The sequence below is a fragment of the Choloepus didactylus genome, chromosome 5, assembly GCF_015220235.1.
Source record: "Choloepus didactylus isolate mChoDid1 chromosome 5, mChoDid1.pri, whole genome shotgun sequence".
Lineage (NCBI taxonomy): Eukaryota > Metazoa > Chordata > Mammalia > Pilosa > Megalonychidae > Choloepus > Choloepus didactylus.
Window position 1 is genome coordinate 26,908,283 of NC_051311.1, and position 27,048 is coordinate 26,935,330.

At 33.1% G+C, this 27,048-nt stretch overlaps 1 protein-coding gene across 9 annotated transcripts in view; it reads right to left on the reverse strand.

Annotated features, from left to right (window-relative positions):
* Window positions 1-27,048, reverse strand: part of ZMYND11 (zinc finger MYND-type containing 11) — a 152,330-nt gene that overhangs the window by 82,895 nt on the left and 42,387 nt on the right. For 3 of the 9 annotated variants that reach the window (XM_037835696.1, XM_037835703.1, XM_037835700.1), the window contains 2 exons: window positions 17,828-17,915; window positions 6,364-6,498 (listed from right to left, as the gene is read on the reverse strand). In XM_037835696.1, the coding sequence (XP_037691624.1) occupies window positions 6,364-6,479 (116 nt within the window). In that variant the 5' untranslated portion in view covers window positions 6,480-6,498; window positions 17,828-17,915. Of the gene's footprint in view, window positions 1-6,363; window positions 6,499-7,228; window positions 7,246-11,604; window positions 11,707-17,827; window positions 17,916-20,129; window positions 20,148-27,048 lie in introns of those variants that run through there. The other 6 variants (XM_037835697.1, XM_037835702.1, XM_037835701.1 and 3 more) reach the window with 4 other exon arrangements.

The following is a 27,048-nucleotide window of genomic DNA, read 5'->3' on the forward strand; positions in this document are numbered from 1 at the left end:
CTTTGCAATGAGGAATCCCTACAAATCCAAAATTTGGACACATGAGGACAACTCCTCAAGAGCTACAATCCGAATTGGTATTGGCACCTTGTAGGAGAAACCAGAGGGATACAATGGAGTATCTAATGGAACTGAGTAGAGGAAGATAAAATAACCAACAGATACTCACTGGAAAGTTCAGTGGGATAATTTGAGAATAGTAGCTGAAACTGGACAGGATTTTATACACACCCATTTGCAGATGATTATGGTAACTCATATATTCACTGTAAAGTCTTAAAGGGTTAGAGCATATGAACACTCAAAATTAATCAGCCAAAGCTCCCTTCCAGAACAGAGACTTATAATGCAAAGAAACTGCTAGGAATAGAATGATCAAAAACTAACACAATACGATACATCCCAGAGTGATAAGGGCAGAGAGTAAAAGTGTATTTGCAGGGCCCCCCCGAGAACTGGGGAGAAATGCAGAAATGCTGGACTTCCCCACCTGGGTTATTGCTGATTTTCCTGCAAACATTGAGAACTGCCAATTTAGTGGACTGAGCCCTTGATCTGGGGGGTTTCACTTGTGAGGCTAGTTGCTGCAAGGGAGAGGCTAAGCCCACTTAAAATTGTGTATAGGATTCCCCCTCTAGAGAGCCTCTTCATTGCTCAGATGTGGACCCCTCTCTCTCTAAGCCCACTTGGCAAGCAAACTCACTACCCTCCCCTCTACATGGGACATGACACCCAGGGGTGTAAATTCCCCTGGCAATGTGGGAAATGATTCCTGGAGATGAGCCTGACCCAGCACTGTGGGACCGAGAGGACCTTCTTGACAAAAGGGGGAAAGGAGAAGAAACAAAATATGGTTCCAGTGGCTGAGAGATTTCAAATGGAGTCAAGAGGTCACTCTGAAGGGTATTCTTATGCACTCTGTTGATACCACTTTTTAGTTTTTAGGGTGTTGGAATGGCTAGACGGAAATACCTGAGATTGTTAAACTGCAACCCAGTGACCTTGATTCTTAAGGATGATTGTATAACTGTGTAGCTTTCACAGAGTGACTGTGTGAGTGTGAAAACCTTGTGGCTTTCACTCCTTTTATCCAGTGTATGAACAGATGAGTGGAAAAATGGACAAAAATTACATGAAGAATAGGGTGGGATGGAGGGGATGGGAAGTTTTGGGTCTTCTTTTTTGCTTTTATTTTTATTTTGGAGTAAGGAAAAGGGTCAAAAATTGATTCTGGTGATGAACACACAAAGGTATGATGGTGCTGTGAATAAATGATTGTACACTGTGGATGACTGCAGGGTGTGTGAATACATCTCAATTAAACTGTATTAAAAAAGTAATGAACAATGGGGGAGGGGAATGAGAAGTTTTAGATATTCTTTTTATTTTAATTTTTATTTTATTTTTTGGAGTAATTAAAATGTTCAAAGTTTGATTGTGGTGATGAATGCACAACTAGATAACGATACCGTGAACAACTAATTGAACAATTTGAATAACTGTATGTTATATGATTTTATCTCAATAAAACTGCATAAAAAACTCAATGGAATAATATTCAAAAAAGTCTTTCAGTAAAAGGATAATGGGTACAAAAGAAAGGGTGGTTCCAAGAGAAAAAGGTGGGGAGTGGGGGGTAGAGAAAAAGCCAGATCTCAGGAAATATGAGGCCATGTTTTTAATTCTTCATAAAAATGACATAAGAAGGAGCTTTAGAGCCATAAATCTAGGAAAACTATTCTGAACCACCTCTCCCTGTAACAACTTCAGGAAAACTGACTTCACATCTAACTATAACCTACTATTTCAAAACAAGAGAAGCCATTAAGAAAATGATACAGATATGGAAGATATAAGTCAGAGTTAGAAAAACTCAGAAATGAGTTAAATATTAGAAATAAATGAAGAAAAATCCTTTCAGACATAAAGTCTAAGCTAGAAGGTACACAGGACTAACTACACAGCAGGTAATGACATAAGAGAAATAGAAGCTGCAAAAAAACACCAAAAAGAAAAAGGATATAAAGAATCTGATAGAAAAATGACAAATATAGAAGAAAGGAAAAGAAGATACAACATAGTATAAAAGAAGGCCCCAAAGAATAAAAAAAATTAAATTACTGGACTTTAAAGGAAAAAAAAAAAAGTTCTTTGGGAATCCAAGCAAAAAGATAAAGTCATAACAGAAAGAAAATCAAATTGTCATCAGACTTAACAACAACAATGCTTTAAGCCAGAATATATAACATATGTGAATGCTCAAAAAAAGAAAATGTAAGCCAAGGATTTTATATCCAGCCAAAGTGACTTTTAAGTAAAAAGCTGCAGACCAACTGTTATCAACATATAAGAACACAGGATAATTTCTTCCCATGAAGACTTTGCTTAAGAATCTAGTAGAGAATGAGCTTTAGATATCAACATAAGGACTCGTGTTAAGTATAAAATATATACCTACTTACAGAAGACAAAATGGGAGTGGGGAGTAAAAGGGAGAAAGTATAACATATAATTGCTATATTCATGGACAGTTTAGAATCAGTGCAATTGTTTTTTAAAAAAATGAGAACAATTTAAATTGTTTCCCTGAGCATATTATTGGTTATAGTATTGGTGTTGCTATTTCTCAGACAGTTATGCATATATTGTTGGATAAAACAGTTGAGTATTTATATGATATCCTAAAATTTTATCATGCATGGTGTCTTTGAAAACTGTAATTCTCACCATGGGGAGAAATTAGATAAAGATTTTCAATATGAATAGAATCCAAGGCCATACACATTTAAATGGAAAATCTTAGTATGAATTCATGAAGTGTTTTAAATCTTTGAAATACTAAGTATATTTATTTCTCAACTCTGTCCATTGAAAAGGTCCAAAAAAAAGAGTAGCAATAAGCATGCCAAGCAACAAGAAATGCAAATAAAAGAAACAAGGAGAAATCACTTGTTCCAGATCTGGGGCAGGATATGTACAAGATGAACCTGAAACATCTTGTCATATCAAAAAGGAAAGGAAATTATGAAAGACTACTGGAACCATGTCAAAAGGAACTTTAGGACTCAATTTGGAAGACACTCCAAATAGTCAAAGATGGGAAAATCTGAGCATCAATAAGGATTATATCAGACAAGGATCGAAATACATCAAATACATTTAAAATGCACGAATTCCAAATGACACTTAAGAAAACTAATTGGTCCTCTTTAGAGGATGCTGAAAACTGGTAAATAAAGGGAAAGAATCAAACATTTTTTCTACCTTTCCTGTAAGAACTATACCATAGGGTAACCAAATAGTAGATGATAGGAACTTTATATCTTTATAGATATTTCCATCTGAAAAGAAAATTAGACTAATACCATTTTGAAATCCTTATGAATTACTGCAATTTAGGTACTGAGTACCAACAGTTGCTAACATCACAAAATGAGAAACAATGAATATCATGCACCTCCTGATAGAAGAACCTACTACCACCTATGAAATAGTCTTGCCACCACCCCCAAGCCTCTAGATCCAACTATCAATTTCCATGAAATATAGAGGACTGAGCAACAGGTTAAATGAGACCACAGGGATACAATCAGCAAAACCCAGACTATGGAAAATCACAGAACAAATGACCTGGTTTCTTCAACTGATAAATTACAATCAGTAATCAATCAATCAAACAAAACAGATGAGAAACTGATAGATTAAAAGGGAATAAAAGACATATTATACAAACATAAAAACTAGCAGAACTAAACCAGCATACAGAAGTAAACTATAATATTAAGATGCACCAGATGTCCAAATACTATAAAGGGTCAGTTACCCCAATGCCCAAAATTTAATACATGACTGAAACTGTATAGCTTTTATTTTTAATAATGGAGTCACTTAATAGTCAAAATATAGAAATTAAACTTAATGACTATATACACATTCTTGACAATAACACTATTACAGCTTTCAATAACAAGCTATTTGTAAAGATTAAGGGATTCATGACTATGTATACATTCTTGACAAAAATTTAATGACTATATGTGCATTTTTGACAAAATTCTACTACAGCCTTCAGTAATGTAAGATATTGGAAAGATTAAAAATATAACACTATGTCTAAACTTGGCTGAAACTAGGCAGAGTGACTTGATTTCAAATGAATCCAAGGTTTAAAAAGTATTTACCATCTAGAGTACAGAATAGGAATATTACGCTTTAAAGCAAAAGATCTGACTTCCTGTCATAGTACAATGCTACTTCCTAACTTACCTTAGGCAAGGATAATGAGCAAGGAAGTTACAGTAATCAAGAAGAAAAGCACTAGGCTAGGCAATTATCTAGACAGTTACTTCTTGGAGCTGATGGCCTAGCAAGGAAATAATTACAAATGTGATTAATGTTATAAGAGAAATACAGGATGCTATGAAGTGAGCCACCATAAAAGAAATATGCCATACGTCTCAGATGAGATGAGGCAGAAGAAACATTGGGAACCATTCTTAAACCACTTAACCTCTAATTTTTTTTTTTTTTTTTTTTTTTTTAATCTTAGAAGAGACTGATAAAGACTATTTGGTAGGTAAATATATTTATTCATATTCATCTTAAGAACTATGGGCCTTTGGAAAAATAAGCTTTGGCACCCTTTAAGGCTGTACTGATAAAGAAAGGAGAAAACTGAATGTTTAGCAACAGTCCATAATGCAAAATGAGATGTATGCAAACTTCGTAACCTCTCTTTAATTATAATTTAACATGTGTACACATGTATATACATAAAGATGTTATGATAATCTAAAAGATATCTGCACCCATTACTGTGGGGAGTTAATTCTCTTACTCCTTGGGAAGTAGGATGGTACAACCCAACAGGAATATTAATGGCCAAACTATGTACACTGTCATACTAGGAGATTATGATAGTTTCTTAGCTAATATTCCTAAAACTTTAAGAGAAAGATGCCATAGAATTAGAAAGAATTAATAGTCTGAAAAGTGACTACTTCAGTCAAGCTTAAAAGACTTTAATTTTAAAAAATTAAATTCAAAGAATAATATCTTATTTCAGCATTCTTCTGTATGCAATTTTGATACATACAAACTAGTTTTTCAAAAATCCAAACTACAGGAAAATGCTTTTTATTCTTTGAGATTTTTAAAAATGTTTTTATACTAATAAAATCTCACTGTTACTTGTTATGTATGTAGTCACCATGCCTCAAACTGCTTTACTAAAAAACATAATTAAAATACTGTACTATTTATTTCGGTCTTATTTTCCACATTTTTTTTTCCTTCTGATTAGCCTATAAGAGCTAGAAGTTGTAAATGGTCAACTTTAAAATTTTCAAAGGGTCAGTATAGAGTTAGAGCAGTGTACAGCATCATCCCATTTCTTTCTCCTTTTCTTTCTCTCTTAAGTAAACTTTATAATCTTCTTCACCAGAATATAGATTAGGGAACAAGTATAAGGTACTCAGTTTTGTTACTTTCTAGTAAAGGCAAAAAAAAATTATTTCAGGTGACAATGATGAAAGCATTTCTTAAATAAGGTTTTGTACATTATCTTTTTTCATTTTTATAGCTAGCACTAAAGAATTTGGGGAGGAGTAGATATAAAGAAATGCTGTCTAAATAAAAAAAAAAAAAAATCAGAACTCTTTAAAAAGATTGTTTTGTTCCTTTAAAAATACCAAGAAAACCAATATAACAAAACAAAATCAAGTTCCAATTTTAACACTCCTATAATCAGAGTATAACATATAGAGTATTCCTAAGGTTTATAATTAGTACATAACATATTCTGTCCTGAATCTTTGCCTATACCAATATAAATAGGATTGGAAACTAGAAAATCAAAATGCTTTTGTAAAAAACTGAATACTTATTTACCATAACTTCTAAAATACAGAATGAAATATTTAAAAATCCTTGGTTAGTGAGATCTGAACTAATGTTATTTACTATATATATCATACTTGCCCAATATTAAAATAATGAAGACAGATTTTAGACAGTTTTACTTGATAAAAGCAAGTGATAAACTAAAAGCATTTTAAATAAAATATTTAAGCAAAGATTTATTTCTGAGACTTAAGAAATTTTGATAACTCAAAAAATATTAAAACAATACATATTGATATTTTACTCATCTCATATTTATTTATAAAATCTCTAAACACAAGTTGGTTGTATGTGTTTCTATATTTGTTTCTCTAACAAAGGTATATTCCTGAAAGGCAAAAAGTGATTTTGGTCATTTGTAACATATGTTGATTAGCATAATAAATAAGGTATTTTTGGACTATTTTTTCCCAAAGTCTTATATAACATTTTACAGGGTTATTTTTGTTTAACTTTTCTTACTTTGTAATACGGTCAATGTTGGCAATTTGCTTCTGATTCCGTATAATCTCAATAGCTGCCCAAAGATGCTGGATAGCTTTTGTATCCGCCTGTCGTCTTTTTGTTAAACGTGCCATGACCTGTTTACTTCTTTAGCTGTGGTAATATACAAAAACATAAGGAGAAAAAACATGGATTACAAAATGAATTATGATAAATACAGATGAATAACATTATCAGCAACTCTTGGTTATTGATGATTATACTAATGTAGTGCTGCCAATTTTTTATTTTATTTCCTACTATCCACATCACCAATTACTTCATAAAAATTATTCACTTCATTATGTCATAAAAGAATGACATTCTAAGTGCCAAAACTTTAGAAAGCACTCTCCAAGAAGTACAAGTGGCCACTTTATACTGATATATTAAGAAATACATTTAAATTTTATTCTAAAGCAAAAATATTACAAAATAAGATTTATTTTGTTGTTTCAGAGTAGATGTATAATTTGATATACCGTGTATGATTTGATAGTGCAATACAAATGGAATTTAAATGTCCTAATTGTTACTTTAGTTTATTAAAGTCATGTTTAAAAAATCCAATTCTATATACATATACTGTTATGTGAAAATCATATTTTAAAAATAAAACCATAATCAGAAAATACAGACATAGGGTTACTCTGGAGTGGGATCTGAAAGGCTACAGGATGGTATAATAGAAGATTACATGGGTGGATTCAGGTTATTAGAAATGTTTAAGTTCTTGGATTAGGTGTTGGTTTCAGAGATATTTATTACATTATTAGGAAACAACATTGGTATTTTAATCAGATTTCAATATTCTGAGTAAACTGAGGAAAAATAGCTACCACACCTCCAGATAATTTTCCAGCTTTCTCCTGGCAAGACTAGGGAAGAAACAGAGGATTATAGTCTTGAAGTCTGAAGTGGTATTACAAGAAGAGGCCCACAGTACACTACCCACACACCTGGGGTCTATATAACCTAAGATTCTCTTAACTCAGCATGGAGGGATTGTCTGTTGGGAATACTGTAGGCCTGTTAAGTCTTCACCATAGACTGCCTCTTGCATCATGAATCCCAGCATTTGAAAACCACTGAAACAGAATCTCTGGGTTATACAGTTTATCATGATGAGTTTGAAATCTAGTCCCTTATGCATAAGGTAAACATTAAACCTACTGGAATTGCTGAAATCTCCTTGACCAGACTTTTCCTGTGTTTTAAGAGAAAAGATTAAATGAGGGAAACTCATTCTTAGCAATTTACTGTGTTCTACAATTGGCCAAGAGAGCCACGTGAATCTCATTTTCTCTACTTCTACATGTCTTTCTGCCAAGTTAGTTCTCCACATTTCTCTGACAAACCCAAATAAAACTAGCACTTGCTATAAAACCTTATCTTGAGAAACTGACTTCTGGTGAGTCTGGAGTTGATTAGGCTCCTAGAATAAGATGTTTTTCAATATTACACTAGTACTAACAGAATACATTTTGAATTACATGTTCCGGGGTATTTCTGAATATCTTATTTCTTCCCACTACTGCTTCTCATAGTTCCAAACTTTGTTCCACAGAAAGAACAATTCAGAAATAATGCCAGCATGCGAGATTTAAAGAAAACAAGGAAAATCAGTTGGTTCTGTGGAAATTTAGACACATAACTAAAAGGTAATAAAATTACAATTATAATTTTGAACACTTCTTGTGCTTTAGAAAGGGACCATTTGAAATGTATAGACACTTCTTAGTTTAAGTGCACTTGTACTAGAGTGCCAACTTCAAGAATTTGGTAAGCCTTACAGTAAGGAATTAATTGGTAAGAATAACTATGTTAGAAAGTGACATCTAATGGTCAACTGTAATAATACAACTCAGTTCTATCAGAGTATACAAATTCTCAGGGAAAAGAACAAAACTTCATTTATTCTTACAAATGTGCACTGTGGTAGGCATAATGCAGTATTCATAAGTGTATGAACTGTAGTTCTTGCCAGAAAATACCCTAAAACAGGAAGAGGACATAAGACATATACAGAGAACTACTAATTACGATGCCATATATGCTATATAAATGGCCCAACATATATGCTATGAAAAGTCAGAGAAGGGAGACACTACTTCTAGCTTAAGTATAATTTGAACTGGTCCTCTAATTTTGTAGGATTCCTAGTATAATAAATGTGAAGTCAGAAGTTCTCCAGGTATGATATTCTTACAGTCTTGAAAAGGGCAGAGAGGAAAATGATTCTAAAGTTACAAAGTGCTGCAAATACATGAAGGGAAAGGCACAGTACTTTCAGCATGTAACCCCAGCATGATACTGGACTAGAAACCACTCTAACCTCTTCTTCAGCAGAAGTTTTCAATTCACTTGATGGGGGATTTTTGCCACTGAAAGTGAAAACTGATGTTATATAGAAATTCAATCAAAAAAGAAACTGGATTCAAACTAAAGAAATCTGCTCTATGGGAAATCTTCAGAAACACTCCTGGTCTGTAAAATATATATCAAAAACATATTCAAGCACTTTCCATCCATTTGCTACTCTAACCAACTATGTGCAAGAACATAAAAATTGGTCTTTCTTTACAAACTTTCTAAATGCATCAGAGAGTGAATACAGAAAAACAGCAAGCAGTCACAGCTGTTTACAGATAACAAATTACTGTTTTAAAGGTAAAGAATTAATTTTGGTAACTACATAAATGTGTTCTTAGAGTTCCAAAACTTTTTCAATGAGAACTGAATGACTGAATCTCAAATAGCAGTAATTTTATCTAGGACTCAGTCATCAAAAATTTCAAATTGATTCTATATGTAAGCATGCATCCTGCTTTAAAAAACCTACACACAAAAATCCACATTCACAAAGCAAATAAATGAGGAGTTGATAATAAAAGATTCTGTCCTCAAGAAATAAATCTTAATAGATTCTCTTCATGATACTCTTGGTAATGGCAGAGTAGTTTCTATCAGACTAACCCTCCTGATGATAGCAATTATACATTCTGAACAAACTGTAAAAACAGCTCTTTGAAAGCACCGAAGAACAACCCAAACTAGGCAGAAACTAGAAGAAATATTGATGGTGCTTGAAAAAAGGGAACACTAAGTGAAATGAGTGCACATCCCAGTTTGCATTGGTCGCAAGGGATAAAGGTGAAGTAGAAATGGCAGTCTTACTTGGCTGAGTTGTCAGAGGTCAGACTTCAAGGCTGCCACAGCAGCAAAAATTAAAGGGAGAAATTTCATAAATAAGGGAGGCACAAAGGAAGGAACCCCAAAATTTGTGTATAAATTCCCCTAAAATCCTTGTAAGACTCCTAAATTGTGCATGCACATGGTGAGACTACAAGGAACCTAGCAGAAAGCAACAAATGGAAGGTTAAAGTGTTCAGCAGCTGCCCAGGGGTGAGGAAACAGTTTGGAGTTCCAGATCTATCAAGTTTGAGGGTCTTGGTAAACCTAGATCAAAGTGATCTACCGATGATTTGCTGGTTGGTGCAAAACTTAATATTTTTAAGAAGTTCATAGAATCCAGAGTCTATAATTTCACCCTCAATTTCATAAAAACAATGAAAAATTACTTGATAGGCAAAACAAGAACAACAACAAGAAAATGGGACTAATAAGAAGAAAACAGTCAATAAAAGTAGATTCACAGATGACAAGATGACACATATGAAGGAATTAGCAAATGATTTTAAAATGACTGTTATAAACATGTCAAACAATTTGCAGGGAAAGATGTTTAGAATGTGTGAAGAAAAGGGGAATTTCAGAAGACATATGGAAAGTCTAAAAAAGAACCAAACAAAAATACCCAGAACTAAAATATATAACACTGAAATAAAAAAAATTTACCAGATAGATTCAACAGCAGATTGGACAAAGTACATAAAGATTCAGTGAACCTGAAAATAGGTTAATACAAATTATCTAAACTCAAGCTCAGACAGAAAAAAAAAAATTGAAATGAACAAGGCCTTAGTACCCATTTTGATAATATTAAATGGTCAAACGTATCTATAACTGGAGTCGCAGAAGGAGAAGAGAGAGAGAGAATAGAGCAGGAAGACAATATGAAAAAATAACAATACCACATTTTTCATCTTTGATGACAAACAACACCCACGTTATCCGAAAAGTTCAGCAAACCCAAAGCAGATTAATAGATAGAAAACCACACCTTGTCACATCATTAACAAACTGTTGAAGAATAAACAATGAAAAAATTTTAAAAGAAACCAGAGAATAAAGAAACAAGCCAGACAAAAAACAGCAATAAAAGTGATGGCTATGCCCCACCTCGATGGTTGTTAATGTGCTCACAGACATAGGGGACTGGTGGTTTGAAGGGCTGAGCCCTCTATCACAGGACTTGCCCTTGGGAAGGCTAGGCCTCCCTATAATTGTGCCTAAGAGCCTCCTCCCAAATGCCTCTTTGTTGCTCAGATGTGGCCCCCTTCTCTCTAGCTAAGCCAACTTGGCAGGTGAAATCACTGCCCTCCCCCCTATGTAGGATCATACACCCAGGGGAGTGAATCTCCCTGGTAACATGCAATATGACTCCTGGGGAGGAATGTAGACCCGGCATCATGGGATAGAGAACAACTTCTTGACCAAAAGGGGGAAATGAAAGGAAATAAGCTTCAGTGGCAGATAGATTCCAAAAGGAGACAAGCGGTCACTCTGGTGGGAACTCTTACGTACGATACAGACAACCCTTTTTAGGTTCTAATGAATTGGAGTAGCTGGCGGTAGATACCTGAAACTATCAAACTACAACCCAGAATCCATGAATCTTGAAGACAACTGTATAAAAATGTAGCTTATGAGGGGTGACAATTGGGATTGGGAAAGCCATAAGGACCACACCCCACTTTGTCTAGTTTATGGATGGATGAGTAGAAAAATGGGGGAAGGAAAAAAACCAAACAAAGGCACCCAGTGTTCTTTTTTACTTTTAATTGCTCTTTTTCACTTTAATTATTATTCTTGTTATTTTTGTGTGTGTGGTAATGAAGGTGTCAGGGATTGATTTTGGTGATGAATACACAACTATGTAATGGTAGTGTGAACAATCGAATGTACGATTTGTTTTGTATGACTGCATGGTATGTGAATATACATCAATAAAATGAGTATTTAAAAAAAAAAAAGTGATGGCTAACTTCTCATCAAAAACAATGCAGACCAGACGTCAATGGAACATTTTGAAACTACCTTTCAAAAATGAAGATGAAATGAAGACATTTTTCAGATAAACCAAAGCCAAGAAAATTCATCACCAGCAGTCTCACACTACAAGTAATATCCAAGGTTGTCCTTTAAGCTGAAGGAAAATTTCCAGATGGAAATTTGGATATGCAAAAAAGAAACAGAGCATTACAAAATGGTAAATATGTGGGAAAATGTAAAAGACAATTGTTTCTTAATTTCTTAAAAAATAAATGTTTAAACAAAGATAATAATATATCATTAGGATTATAACATATGTAGAAGTATTATATATGGCAACAACAGTGCAAAGAAGGAAAATGGGGAAGTAAACAGAATGATATTATTATAAAGTTCTTACAATTTATGTGAAATGCTATATTAATTCAAGGGGGACTATGATAAATTAAAGATGCATATTTTAATCCCTAGAGCAAACACTAAAGAATAATATGTGGCATAGTGAAATTAAGAATAATTTATTCAGAACTATAAAAAATATACAAAATTTAAAATTAATACTACAATAAATAGTAAATACAACAAATAGAAGAATATATTTACAGTGGAAACTGAGTAGCAGAATATAAGTGGTGTCACATATTTCCAGAAATGATTAAAATCAAGATTAAAGGTTCACAGTGAACCTATTGTATAATGCACTATTGTACAGTATAATTACAAAAATGTTCTTTCATGAATTTTAACAAATGTACCACACTAATGTAAGGTGTTAATAATAAGGCAGTATATGGGAACTCTGTATTTTATGCATGATTTTCCTGTAAACCTACAACTTCTATTTAAAAAAATTAAAAAAAAAAAAGAATGAAGCAAGGCTACACCTCAGGAAAATGTATTTAAATTAAAATCAAAGATTTCTGAAATCTACCTGAACCATTAGTTATATGAGGCTAGCAAAACATTGCAAAGAATACAAAGGAAAGACAAATTAAAATAAAGTAAGGCTATTATATAAGGTTCCATAAACAACCTGACCTGTAAAGACAAAATCTCTTTAAAGTATAACTGACATTCTCCTTTTTTACAAAATCTAAAGTCATTCACTCATTTAAAATATATTTAATGGGTGCCTATTATATGCCAGGTATTCCATGCTTGGGGGGATACTGCAGTAAGCAAAACAGACAAAAATCTCTGCTTCCTCTAGTAGATATAATTAATCATGTGATCAGATATAAGAAAAGAAAAGCAATTTGGGTTTCCATTAATCAAAAGAAAATCTTAGGAAATGAGGTTCTGTCCTATGAACAGACAGCTTCCCATCATTAAGATCTTTATTGATATGGCCAATATCTAAATTTTTGGTCCATTCTTTCCTGAATGTATATTACTAATAAACTGTACTACTCACAATTCCAAAAAATGCCCCAAACTTCAAGCCTCTACTCCTTTGCTTAAATAGTTCTATCTTCTAAAATATTCTCCCTTGCCCCTCTACTAATTATTAAAAATTTCCCTGGTCTTAAAAGGGGGAAGAGAGATGAAGCAAAGTAGGGTTCCAGTGGCTGAGAGATTTCAAATGGAGTTGAGAGGTCACTCTGGAGGGTATTCCTATGTGCTATATAGATACCACCTGTTAGTCTTTAGTGTGTTGGAATGGTTAGAGGGAATACCTGAAGCTGTCAAACGGCAACCAAGTGACCTTGATTCTTGAAGACGATTGTATAACTATGTAGACTTCATAGTGTGACTGTGAAAATTGTGGCTCATACTCCCTTTATCCAGTATATTGACAGATGAGCGAAAAAATGGGGACAAAAATTAGATGATGAGTAGAATGGAGGAGATGGAAAGATTTAGGTGTTCTTTTTGCTTTTATTTTTATTTTGGAGTAAGGAAAAGGTTCAAAAATAGATTCTGGTGATGAACGCACAACTCTATAATGGTGCTGTGAATAATTGATTTACACTGTGGATGACTGTAGGGTGTGTGAATACATCTCAATTAAACTGCATTAGAAAAAAGTAAATGAACAGTGGGGGGAGGAGGAAAATGGGATGTTTTGGGTATTCTTTTTTATTTTAATTTTCATTCTATTTTTTGGAGTAATAAAAATGTTCAAAGTTTGACTGGTCATGGAAGCACAACTATATGACGATACTGTGAACAAGTGATTCTACACTTTGAATGATTTTATGTTATGTGATTATATATCAATAAAATTGCATTTAAAAATTTTCCTTGGTCTTTCTAGGAGTTATGCAATCTTTGTTAACCAACCCATTCCCCAGAATCAAATTAAAGCAAACTCAATTCTCCTCTGTATTCTAATAGTAATCTGCTTATACGTCTCTTAAAAATTTATTGCCTTATACAAATAATTCTAAATTTCTCCAAAGAATTCCTTAATTCCAGTAAAAAAAGACATCTTATTTATATTACCATCAAATGTCTTTTAAGGTGCCTAGCATAATATTGAACATACTAAGCATTCAATGTGAAACTGTTGAGTTAAATTCACTTTTTCCAATTATGTATGTAAAAAAAATGCCAGAGTTAGCCTTCATTTGTATCAAAGATTGAGATCAAAAAAGCAAGATCAGAAAAGCTGGAGAGATCTTTAATAGCATTCTCAGCCATTTTTCTGCTCCAACACATCTGAGAAATAGGACAGACTCCCTCCAGTAAAAGTGGTGCTCCTTCAGGCAGCGTTCTTTAAAAGGCCTGTAATTTAAAAAATAAAAACAAATACAAGAACAAAAAACTTCCAGGTGACTTTGATACGTCCCCAGATGATACTGATATTCTCTGAACCTACAAATCCAGATTTAATCCAATTTCTTCAGTCTATATAAGTATTCTTGTGTTATATCAAACCACCTCCACACAAACAGAAAAAAAAATAAAGATGATAAAAGTAGAAAGCAAATCAGGAAAAATTAAAAAAAGAAACTAAACTAAACAATGCATTACTTGGTGATAAAGGCATATGTGTTTTTTAATTCAAAGGAATGATAAACACAATATTAAGTAGAACAGAACAGTTGAGGGGCAGGGAAGAGAAATTGCATCAGGTAGGAACACAATGGGAGCAGCCACAGTGTTGATTATGTTCTGAGTCTTCTAGTTTTTTTTACTATACATAATACATATTATAACACATGCATAACAAAACATATATGAAATACTTTTACAAATGTTTGCATCAAATATTACAATTTTAAAAACTAATCTAATTGTTTTAATGTGCATTTTTTTGTTACTAATGTAAGGCTGAAAATTTCCCAAAAATCTATTAGCCATTTTAAATTCCTATTTTACTGATTGTCTACTCATACTATTTTCCCATGTATCTACTGGGCATCTTATTAATATTTTTTTATTTCTTTATATATTAAGGCTATTAATAAAATGCTTTTTTCTCTTCGCCCTTTAATAAACTTTAAACAAAATTATACTGAAATCTAGCTATGTCTTCTTTTAAGATTCCTTCTATGATCAGAAGTTCTTCACTCAGAAAACAAAAATATTCTGTTGCATTTTCCTCCATATTTTGTAATTTAATTTTTTAAATACTGACTTCTTAATCCATGTGGAATTAATTTTTGAGTATAATATTACATGAGAATATAGTTTTACAATTAGGTAACCAATTATCCTGGCATGATTTATTGAAAAGTATCTCTTTTCCCAAATGAAATGTGATATTTTCCTAGCATATATTAAATTCTTATCTATACTAGCATTTGTTTCTTTCTTCTGTCTGGTCTTTTGTTAGTACCTCATAATTTAAATTATTATATATGGCATATACAAGCTATATATATATAAACACTATAATTATAATTAATTCATGTGTAATTTATTGCTATATAACTATGTCATATGTGAGTACTATGTGCCCAACTATAATTTTTTTGAAAGCAGGCCATATTTTAAACCTTCCTTATATCCTTAATAATTCCTACTATAATGTAGGCAGTAAATAAATACCAGCCGATTTAAAAACTAGTTTTCCTAACAAATCCTGAGATATTAAAAAATAATGAGAGGGCAAATAAAAGCTACTCAATAATAAAACACAGTTGACTACCAGGTCTTAAGGAAACTAAACATCAATTACCTCACCCCACACCACAAGAACTTCCAAAACAATCAGGCTGCTGCCCACTTTGCTTATGTGGCAAGCATAGATACAGTGAATTCAAAAGTATATATATATATGTATGTATACATTCTTTTTATAAAGTGTTATTTCTTTTTCTAAATGTCTTTCGTCAAAATGCAACTAGCAAAACAGAGCACTTAAGGTAAATTTCCTGGTAGGCTTTTTTTCTTTTTTTTTTTTTGAAGCAAAGTACATTAGCTTAAGAACAGGAAATAACACTATGCAACATATTGATCAAGATTCCTGATAGCAAAACAGGTCATTTTAAACCCTATGAAAGTATTAAAAAGAAAGAAAAAGAAACAATTTTCAATTATTTACTTAATTAGCTGTACTAGTAAAGAAAAAGGATTTTTCCAGACATTTGGATTTGACAGAATAGGAAAGTTTAAAAAACCATAATGGGAGTAGGGACACAAAGGTTGTTAACCATTTATTTTGACAAATAAGACTTTAATGTCAAACTACAACCTGGTTTTATCATCATTTCATTAAAGAAAAAACATTTTAATCACAAAAAAGTAAAAGGGATACATAATCTCAGAAACAGGTCCTTTAAACTGAATAAATTTAGTTGTAAAAAATATTCATTATATTCTTTCTTATCTTTCTTATTTCATGGCTTAACTTCATCTTTGACCTTTACCAGTCTTTGGAAAAGTGTTTGCAACAAAGCATCAAAGAAATTTTATTTACCTTAAAATGATAAAAACTATTGAGCTACAATCCATATTTTAGTTAATATTTAAAAGTTATTAATAAGAACTCCATAAAAATGGAGATACATGGACTTTTCTTATTATTAAAAATCAGGAATAAAAATTACTACACAGAATGATGGATTCTGGCAATGGCAAAATACCTGTCAATGAGAACTAGAAAAGCTGGACAAAAAAAAAAGTTTTTAAAGGTATCAAAGGACTAACAAGGCAGTGAAAACTTACAGAACCAAGAGACAAGAGAACAGAAAAACGAGGTAAGTCCTGCATTTGGAATCCCTTTTCTCCTATAGAGGCACTTGGCAATTCTACAAAAGGCAGTATGAATACGTGCAAAGCTTTCAACACACAGGAGATTAAAAGGATAAAAATTAGAATTGAGTGCCTCCAACTGAGAGGGATATTGTAACCCCCGTCTCCCCCCAGACTGCAAAATTGAGACACCAAAGAGCTATATCCTAGGATTAAAGAGAACTGCAAAAGGAACAGCTCTCACATATAAAGTAAATACATAGCAAAAAATGACAGTATTTAATTAACTGCAAAATGAATAGACTAGCATTATTCTTACAATTCAAATCATACCCACTAATAATGGGATTAATGTGATCTAGGACTGTTGGTACTCCTGGCTGTCTATCAGAAGCCAACATAAATTCTCTCTGAAGGAAATTAATATCATCCCGAGCCTTAACTCATTCTTATAATCACTCATATACTATATCTGGAATACAGGTAAAAATAACCAAATATACAAAGAAATAAGGCAGTATCAATAAAAGGCAAGAAAACAAAAACAATAAAAACAGTGACATGAGTTCTAAATGATGGAGTTATCAGACATGGACTTTAAATGAACTATTCTTAATATGTTAAAGAAATAAAAGATTGAGAATTTCAACATAGAACAAAAACAACGCAATAAAGCTTAAAGGAAGGGATAGAATTGAAATACTACAATAATTTAAGAACTCAATAGATGGGTTTAACATCACATTAGACACAGATAAAAATAGAATTAGTGAACCTGAAGATTATCTTCAAAAGAAAGGATCCAGAAAAAAGTATGATGAAACAAAAAAGAGGATAAAACATATATGGAATGTGATAAAAAGGTCAAACACATGTTTCACTAACATCCCAGAATGAGAGAAAACAAACAATGAAGTAGAAGTAAGTTTCAAAGAGATAGTATAATGGCTGATAATTTTCCATTACTGACAAAAGACATCAAACCATGATTCAAGAATCACACTACCACAAAGCAAAACTAGATGATTACAAAGACAACTACACCAAGGTACATCGTAGTAAAACCGCTGAAAACTAAAAATAAAGAAAAAAAAATTAAGTAGCCAGAGAAGAAAAGTCACATTACCTTTAAAGTAGCAATTTTACAACTCAAAGCTGATTTCTCAACTGAAACAACAGAAGTCAGAAGATAATGAAGTAACATCTTCAAAGTGCTGAAAGAAAATAACTGCCAATTAAAAATTCTATGCCAGCAAAAATAACCTGCAAAAATGAAAGTTAAATAAGATATAGTTCAAACAAACAAAAAGTGTATCACCAGCAGCCCCGCAATACAGAAACTAAAGGCGTTTCTTCAGCAGAAAAAAAGGGACACCAGACGAAAGCTCAGAAAATGCAACAAGGAATGAAAAGCAATGATAGAGTAAATCTAAATAAATATGACAACAATAGGCTAAAAATAAAGACTAGGGTAAATGAAGTTAAGGTGTTTTAAGCTCCATTCATTATCTGGGACGATATAAAAAAATTAAGTTATGTTAGATCTTAACACATCAAGGATACATATTGATATTTCTAGAGTAATCAATAAAAGAATAGTGAAAGAATATATAAGTACCATGCTACTAGGGTAAAAAGAGTAATACAAAGTGCTCTATCACCACTGCATTCCCCCAAAACAAAAAAAGCAAAAAAGAAAAGAAAAAGGAGCAAGGAATAGAAAGTGTATATTAAGATGGTAGATTTATACCCAATATATAAATAATTACATTAAATATAAACAGAGTAACTTCAATAGCAATTATGAGAATGGATTAAAAATAACAATAACAAAACAAAATCCCAACTATATGGTGCTGGCAAAGATACAACTTAAATATAAGGATAAAAAAGTTTTAAAAGGGGTAAAAAAAGTACCATAAAAATATTAAGAAAACTGATAAGAGTGCTAAACAATGTAAAGGATTACTAAAGATAAAAGGGTCATCTTTTAATCATAAAAATGTTCAATTCATCAGGAAATATTTAAAATTTTATGTACCTAATAACAATTTCAAATATAAAGCAAAACTATGACACAAAACTAAAAGAAAAAACACACAAATCCAAAATCATAGTGGAAGATTTTAATATACCTCTCTCAATAACCAATTAAAATATTTACAAGACGATTTAACAACCTTGCCTTAACTGACTTACATAAAACGCTGCAGCCAAGAACTGCAGAATGCATTTCTTTGCAGCTATACATGCTGGGTATAGCAAGTCTCAACTAATTTCAAAGTGTTGAAATTATACAGTCTTTTCTCTGCCCAGAGAATTCAAGAAATCTTTAACAAGGTTAACCAAAACAATTCCAGTGTTTCTGGAAACTAAAAACCTTATTAAAAAATAACATATGGATCAATGAAAAAAAATTACAATGAAAATAAGGAAATATAATGAATGAAATGATAATGGAAATACTAATTATCAAAAGTTCTGAGATGCAGCTGAAGCTATATTTAAGGGGGAAAAAAGCTGAAAAGGAATGATGTAAGCATCCATCTCAAGAAATTGAGAAATAAAAATCAAATTAAACACAAAATAGTGGAGGAGAGAAATAATATATGATGTACGTATTTATATGTCAGGTTATACATATACATCATGAGGAGAAATCAATGAAATAGAAAACAAACATACATATAGAGAATCAATAAAAGGAAAAGTTGATTCTTGGAAAAGTCCAACAACATTGAAAAATCCTTTGTGAGACTACCAAATTCCTACCAAAAGAGACACAAGAAGAAACAGAAAATCTGAATAGGCCTATAACTATTAAATAAATGTGACTGACAATTTAAAACTTTCCCACAAAGAAAAATATCAGAACCAGACTGTTGTTTCACCAGTAGATTCTATCAAACATTCCAAGAAGAAACAAAACCAATCTTACACAGATTTTATCCTGAGAAGAGTGAAAGAGGAACTATGCCCCAACCTGTTATATGAAATCAATATGACCTTTATATCAAAGCCCAATAAAGTACACTGGAAGACAGTAAAGTATAGGCCTATGTCAGTCACGATCATGAATACAAAAATCTTAAACAAATTCCAGCAACACATAAACGAATAATACAGCATGACCAAGTTTGTTACATGCCAAGAATTCAAGAATGGCTTACAGTTGGAAATCAATCCTAGCACGTTCCCCAGTAATAGAAGGAGAAAAATCATATAATCAACTCAATAAATACAGAAGTGCACTTGATAAAGTTCTCCATTCATGATTTAAAAACTCAAGCAAAACAGGGATGGAGAGGAACTTCCTAAATCTGAAAAAGGGTATCCACATAAAACCTACAGCAAAAAAAATCATACTCAATGAAATGTTGAAAGCTTTCTTTCCACAAATAGGAATGAATCAAGATGCCCATACTCACCACTTCTATTCAACATTGTACTGGGGGTCCTAGCCAGCACAATAAGACAAGAAAAAGAAATAAGAGATATAAGGTTTGGAAGGGAAAAATTAAAACTGCCATTATGCAGAGATGATATGCTTCTATACAGAGAAAATTAAAAAAAAAGATGTATTATTAAAATTAAGAATGACAATGATAACATTACCAGGAAAAAGGTCTATAATCCCAAATTATTTGTATTTATCAGCAGCAATGAGTAAATGATAAAAATTTTAAGACATCATATACAGTGTTACCTAAAAAATGTCAAACTAGGAATCAATCAAACAAAAGATACACAAGATCTTTACCCAGAAAGCCATAAAACATTATTCAGGAAAAGTAAAAACGACCTAAATATTAGAGAGAGACATCACATTCATGGATTAGAAGATTAATATAAAAAATGCCAATTCTCCCCCAGAATGATTTACAAATTCAGTGCAATTCCAATCAATATCTTAGTAGGATTTTTTATGTGTAAATTAATAAAATAATTGCAAAATTTATATGGAAATGTTAAGAGCCAAAAACAAGCAAGAGAGTAACAAAGAAGATAAAAATTGGAAGATCTATCATACATCAAGCTTTACTATACAACTACAGTAATTAAGACTGTGTGGAATTGGGACAAGAATAGTGATACAAACTCATGGAAAAGAACAGCAAATCCAGAAACAGAATCATGCACATACAGACACCTGAAGATAAAGATGGCATTGCAGAACACTGAGTTTAGCACAAGCTTTTCAATAAATAATGCTGTGTCAACTGGACACAGATATGGGGAAAAAAATCAGATAATCTTTACCACACACAATATAAATTCCAGGTGGATTATAGATACAAATATATAAGCTTCTAGAAGATAATATAAGGGATGATTTTTATAATCTTGAAATAAGGAAAGATTTCTTACACAGGATACAAAAACAGTAATGTATTAAAATTAATTTCTATTTATAAAGAGGTATCACGAGAAGAGTAAAAATTAAAGACAATAGCAAGTGCAAGCAAGGATGCACAGCACATAGAACTCTTATACACTGGAAACAGTTTGGAATTATATATTAAAGTTCGATGTTTTACTTCTATGTATGTATACCCAACAGAAATACATGCAGATGGTCACCAAAAGATATGCACAAAAGAATTTCAAAGCAGCCATATTCGTAATAACCTGAAACTTAAAGAAACCCAAATGTCTACTGTCAGTTGACTGGATAAATATATTATGGTTTATTCATATAATGAAACAAAATTAAAGTCACAGTGAAACAGAATGAACTAACTATATGCAGTATAGATGATTCTCCCTAAAGTCACTCAAAAATAATACATGACATATGATATAATACATATAAAGTTCAAAAACAGTTAAAATCATAGAAGTTCTAAGACCACAGAAGTCTGTATAGTGGGAACTCGGACCCCTACTCCGAAGTAGGGGTAGACAGGTTACATTCTCCAATGCTGGTGGACTCTTTTTTGTGACCTGGATTGTGATTATCTGATATGTGCTAATTCACTGAGCCATACACTTAATGATACATTCACTTTTCTATACATATGTTATTCTTCAATGTAAAAGTTTTCAAAAAAAGGGGAAAAGTACCACTCAACTTAAAACAATATTCTTATCAATACTGAATCCATTGAAAATATTTATTTAAGTTGATAACAAATAGTTCTATGCTATTTATCATTTTTCATATAACTGCAGGAATGAAACTGGACCTTATACATATTTGAGAGCTATCAATAATTCTATGTTCCGTGCAAATTGCTTTAAAAGTTTAAATTAATAATATTGACCCATTTTCATCTAGATTGTATATTTGCCATCTAGAAATTTATTTTACAACATAAATGTTAAATCAAAACAAAAAGATACAGAATCATACATAACTAAAAGAAGTATAAATTTGTGTATCTTCTATAAAGCTAAGCAAGGTTATATCTGAGATTTTTACAAACAAAATGCTGTCTATCTGACACACTGCAAGTAAACACTTGCCTAAAGTGAGAGGTGTAGGACAGAATCTCCAGAGATCTTCTGAGGGCAACTATGGAATAATGAAGACACAAATCAATTTGTACATCATCTACCTATTTGAATATTTTATAATCTTCAATTAGAATGCTAACATCTATTTTCAAGAGATTTCTAAATTAATATAGTAATATATCTATCCTTTAAGTAGTGCTTCCCTTTCTCTACTCACTAAAACGACTTGGATCCCAACCAACTGAAATGCACTACAAAGAAGGGAGATGTGGCTTCAGAGCAAAGTAGAGAAAAAAACCTCTAGAAACTTTGATCTGCCACCAATAGGTCTCACCTGGAAAACCACAAACTAAGCTGCTTCGGGTTCATTTAATCTTTTGACCTTACATTCTAAAACCCTAATTCATGCCTAAAAGGAAAATGAAGCCTTTAAAATGTGTATGATTATTTGTTAGAGCTGTAAATGGACCAGTTAATTTAAAAGACTCTCACTTAAAAATCTTATGGATATGAATGCCACAAAAAAGAGGTCATTTAATAGATTTTTGTTTCACAGCAATATCTGAAATACTTATTGCCAGTAGATTCACTTTTTTCTATTAAGTTAAAGGTAAAGATGATTATATTTGACTTTTAAAATCCTATTTTAAAGCAGTATAACTTTTATTACATTTAATTTGTCTGCATTACTACCAAAACCAGGATTCAAGTATTGCAATGAATTACCCAACAACAGTCAACAAGGTAACACCAGAACTGCAATGTAATTTAGCTCACAATGTGATTTAGTCCACAATTTAATAAAAGGAATCCACAATCTTCGTAGAAAATATGGAAGACTCAAGAAATCAAATATTTTTTCCTGATTTTATGCCTCAGGTAATTTTAGTTTTTAACAGTTTACTTCTAAGAAAAATAATAATAGTACTTAACAGTTTACAGAAATTTATATAGAATCTAAGACTTCCTTTAAATGGCATGTCTTGCCTTAAGACTGTGGGGATGGAATCTGGATATCTGTATTTTTTTTACTTCATAGATGATTCTGAGAGAAAACTAGAAATTCTGATGGGCAACAAATATAATCTATATAAATTCCATACAGACTGGTAAGAAAATATATCAAATACTGAACTGTAGTTAAAAGGGGTGGTGACAATTCTGAGTGGTCTATTTATTACAATAAAAAGTTCTTTTAAAAACAGAGGGTGGTGACAGGATTTTTGTATCATACTAAATATAGCTTTATTTTAGTTTGACATAAGTAGTCCATTAGCCAGAGCTTTAGAATTTATTTTACGGCCATTAATTGTTATTTTACTTATACATTTAATTTACATTCACAGACATTTATTGAATATCTACAAGCACTATGCTAGACACTGAAAATCAAGATAAATTAAACACAGCCACATCCTCAACGCTGTAGCCTTGTGCTGGAAGACAAACCTGTAAACAGGTAAGTTTACTAAAAGGAGGCAAGAAGGAGGAAATGGGGGTGGGAAAGAAGAAATGTGCAGAGAATGGCTGGCTTCATTTAAATGTTCATATTGAGTTAAGTATTAAAAATTATTGTTATAAACACCTTATTTTCAGAACTTCTGTCCTCATCCAAACACATTCAAAACCAATCATTAATACACTTATCCAAATCTGCAAAATTAATGGGTATAGAAGCAGGTATCTTGTATGCCTCTAGATTCACTCTTGGTTTTGCACAGAAATCAATGGCCATGTTCAGAAGAAACCTGAAATAGTCCTCCGATTCCTAACTCTTCATAAACCCCTTATCCTCACCATTTTAATATGTCAAGGTCAGAACCCAAGCCTTCCCTGACTATACCCACACACAAAAAAATCTTCCCCAGACGATATCAGCCAGGAAAGGAAACAAAAAACCCTATATATGAATCTGAGCTATAGCCATGTAAAACCAGAAGTGCTAATATGACTTCACTAAGGGTTAAAAAAAAAGAAAGAAAAAGAATAAAAGTTGAGAAAAAGAAACCAAAGAAAAGGAAGGGCAACAGGAGCTTTGGAAGATAATATGTTTTTAACATTACCTCTGGCTACAGTGTGCAGAATATATTACAGAGGAGAAAAAAAATCATCAGGACTTGAAGATGGGCTGGAGAGAAGTGTTAAGGATGATGCTAAGTTTCTGGCTCACACAGCTTGCTGTACTTGGATGTTTTCCACTGAGATAAGGAATTTAGGATGAAGATGGAGTTTGCAAAAAGTGTATGTTAGTGTGTACTGAGGTTGGTTTTAGATGTACTAAGTTTTGGGTGTCCTTTAGACATTCAAGGCAAGATGGCAAGTAGGCCCGTGGACTGAGAGCTCAATAATTGAGAAGAGTATGTGCAGAAGATAAAATTTTGTAAGTTACCAATGTAAGAGTGGTAACTGAAACAAAAAATGTAAATTAGACTATCCAGAGAAAGAAAAGACCTAAGACCAAGTGTTGATGACCTGAAACTTTCAGTGATTACACAAAGGATATTTCAGTCTGAGTTAGAGGAGTGACCAAAGAACTAGAAGCCAATCCATGAGAGAGTTGTTACAGAAGTAAAGTGAAGACAGTATTTCTTTAAGTGCAGAGTGTTCAGTAAGTGCTAAGAAGTCAACCAAGCAAAGGAAAAGAAAATGTCCACTAGATTTAGCAAAATGTTGGTCAGTGGTGACCCTAGCAAGGATTGCTTTGGTGAAGAACAGGGCCCAAAACCAAATTGAAGTGGGCTGAGAAGTAAGTGGGAGGTGGAGAAATTAAAATAAATAATACAACTTTCCAGAAGATCGACTGAAAAAGGGAAAGGAGGTAAATGGAGAAAGAGACGAGAAGTTAAATGAAGGTCTATGGGTCATTCAAATTTATTCTCATTTTAATTAGAATAGCACATTATTTTTTAATGTGAAATAGTCCAACCCCTGCCTACCCCTATTTCTGCCACCCTAAAGCAACCAGTCAACAGTGATAGCTTTGTTTTCGGGTACTTACCTCTGTATTTATAAATAACATGATTATCTACTGACTTCCTAGCCTGTATCAATTAATCTCTTTCATATATACACTCCTCCCCCACCCCCATACACTTGCACTATCCTTCCTTTTACGTTCTCGAGAAAATCATATGCCTATTTCTGCATAAATCATGACTCAGTATTTAAATTATTAGGACAATGCAAAAGCTATTCACAGCTGAAAAATGCACAGTTCTCTCCTCTCCAGTGCCCTGTAAGAATACAGCCCATTCAACTACACTCGAATCTCTGCCTCCTGTTCTCAGCTTGAGCTTCAGCTGTACCACAGTCAAGAAATTTTCTCCGGGTAGAGAGCAGATGCCATCATAGGGTTTACCTTCTGAGTTTCCTTCCTCTCAGGTATATGTCCATTGGCTGAAAACAATTGCCTCATATAATTTATCGAGTTTTATATTGTTTTATGGCAAGAATATAATCAATTCAGAAGCAGGTACTCCATCATGGCCAGAAATCGAAGTCTAGACTTTTTTCTAAAATTCATGTTTTTAGTGGAGCACACCCCACTGTTAGCTGGGTAGTTCAGAATTGCTCTGGTTTATCCTTTCTAGAAAATACACCACAGACTTCTGCAGTGTAGAAAAGAGTTGTAAGCTGGCTGCAAGTGTTGGGGAAGGGATTGGGTATATAACTGTTATAGACTTGGAAAAATCATCCTATTCTCAGCTCCACTTACTTCTCAGCCACAAGAGAGCTGTTGTGCTGGTTTGAATGTATTATGTCCCCCAGAAAAAGCCATATTCTTTGATGCAGTCTTGCGGGGCAGACTTAATAGTGGGGATTGAGTTGGAACGTTCGGATTAGGTTGTTTGCATGGAGATGCGCCCCACCCAACTGTGGATGATAACTGATGGGATATTTCCGTGGAGGCATGGCCCCACCCATTCAGGGTGGGCCTTGATCAGTGGAGCCATATAAATGAGCTGGCTCAAGGAGAGGAAACTGAGTGCACCTGTGAGTGACATTTTGAAGAGGAGCAAGCTTGCTAGAGAGGAACGTCCTGGGAGAAAGCCATTTTGAAACCAGAACTTTGGAGCAAACACCAGCCACATGCCTTCCCAGCTAACAGAGGTTTTCCGGACGCCGTTGGCCATCCTCCAGTGAAGGTACCCGATTACTGATGTATTACCTTGGACACTTTATGGCCTTAAGACTGTAACTGTGTAGCCAAATAAACCCCCTTTTTATAAAAGCCAATCCATCTCTGGTGTTTTGCATTCTGCAGCATTAGCAAACTAGAACAGATTTTGGTACCAGAGAAGTGGGGTGCTTTTGCTGCTGAGTTTGCAAATACCAAACATGTTGGAACGGCTTTTCAAATGGATAAAGGGAAGATTCTGGAAGAATTGTGAGGAGCTTGATAGAAAAGGCCAAAACTGCTTTAAAGAGACTGTTTGTGGAAATATGGACTCTAAAGATACTTCTGACAAGGCCTTGAACAGAGATGATCAATGTGTTGTTGTGAACTGGAAGAAAGGTGATCCTTGTTTTAAAGTGGCAGAGAATTTGGCAAAATTGAGTCCTGGTGTTAGATGGAAGGAAGAATCTGGAAGCAACAACTTGGAATACTTAGCTGAGGAGATCTCCAGACTACATGTGGAGGATGTATCATGGCTTCTCCTTGCAGCCTATAGTAAAATGCAAGCAGAGAGAGATAAACTTAGAACTGAACTCTTGGGTTCAAAGAAACCAGAAGTTGATGGCTTGGAAAATTACGGGCTTCCAGTGGGTGGAATCCCAGAAGCTACAGCCCAATGTGAGGATGTAACCAAACATGGAATCCAGCCGCCATTTCAGTACAAGCCAAGATGGGAGATGGAATTATCCAGAAAGGATTTGTGGAAAGTCCTA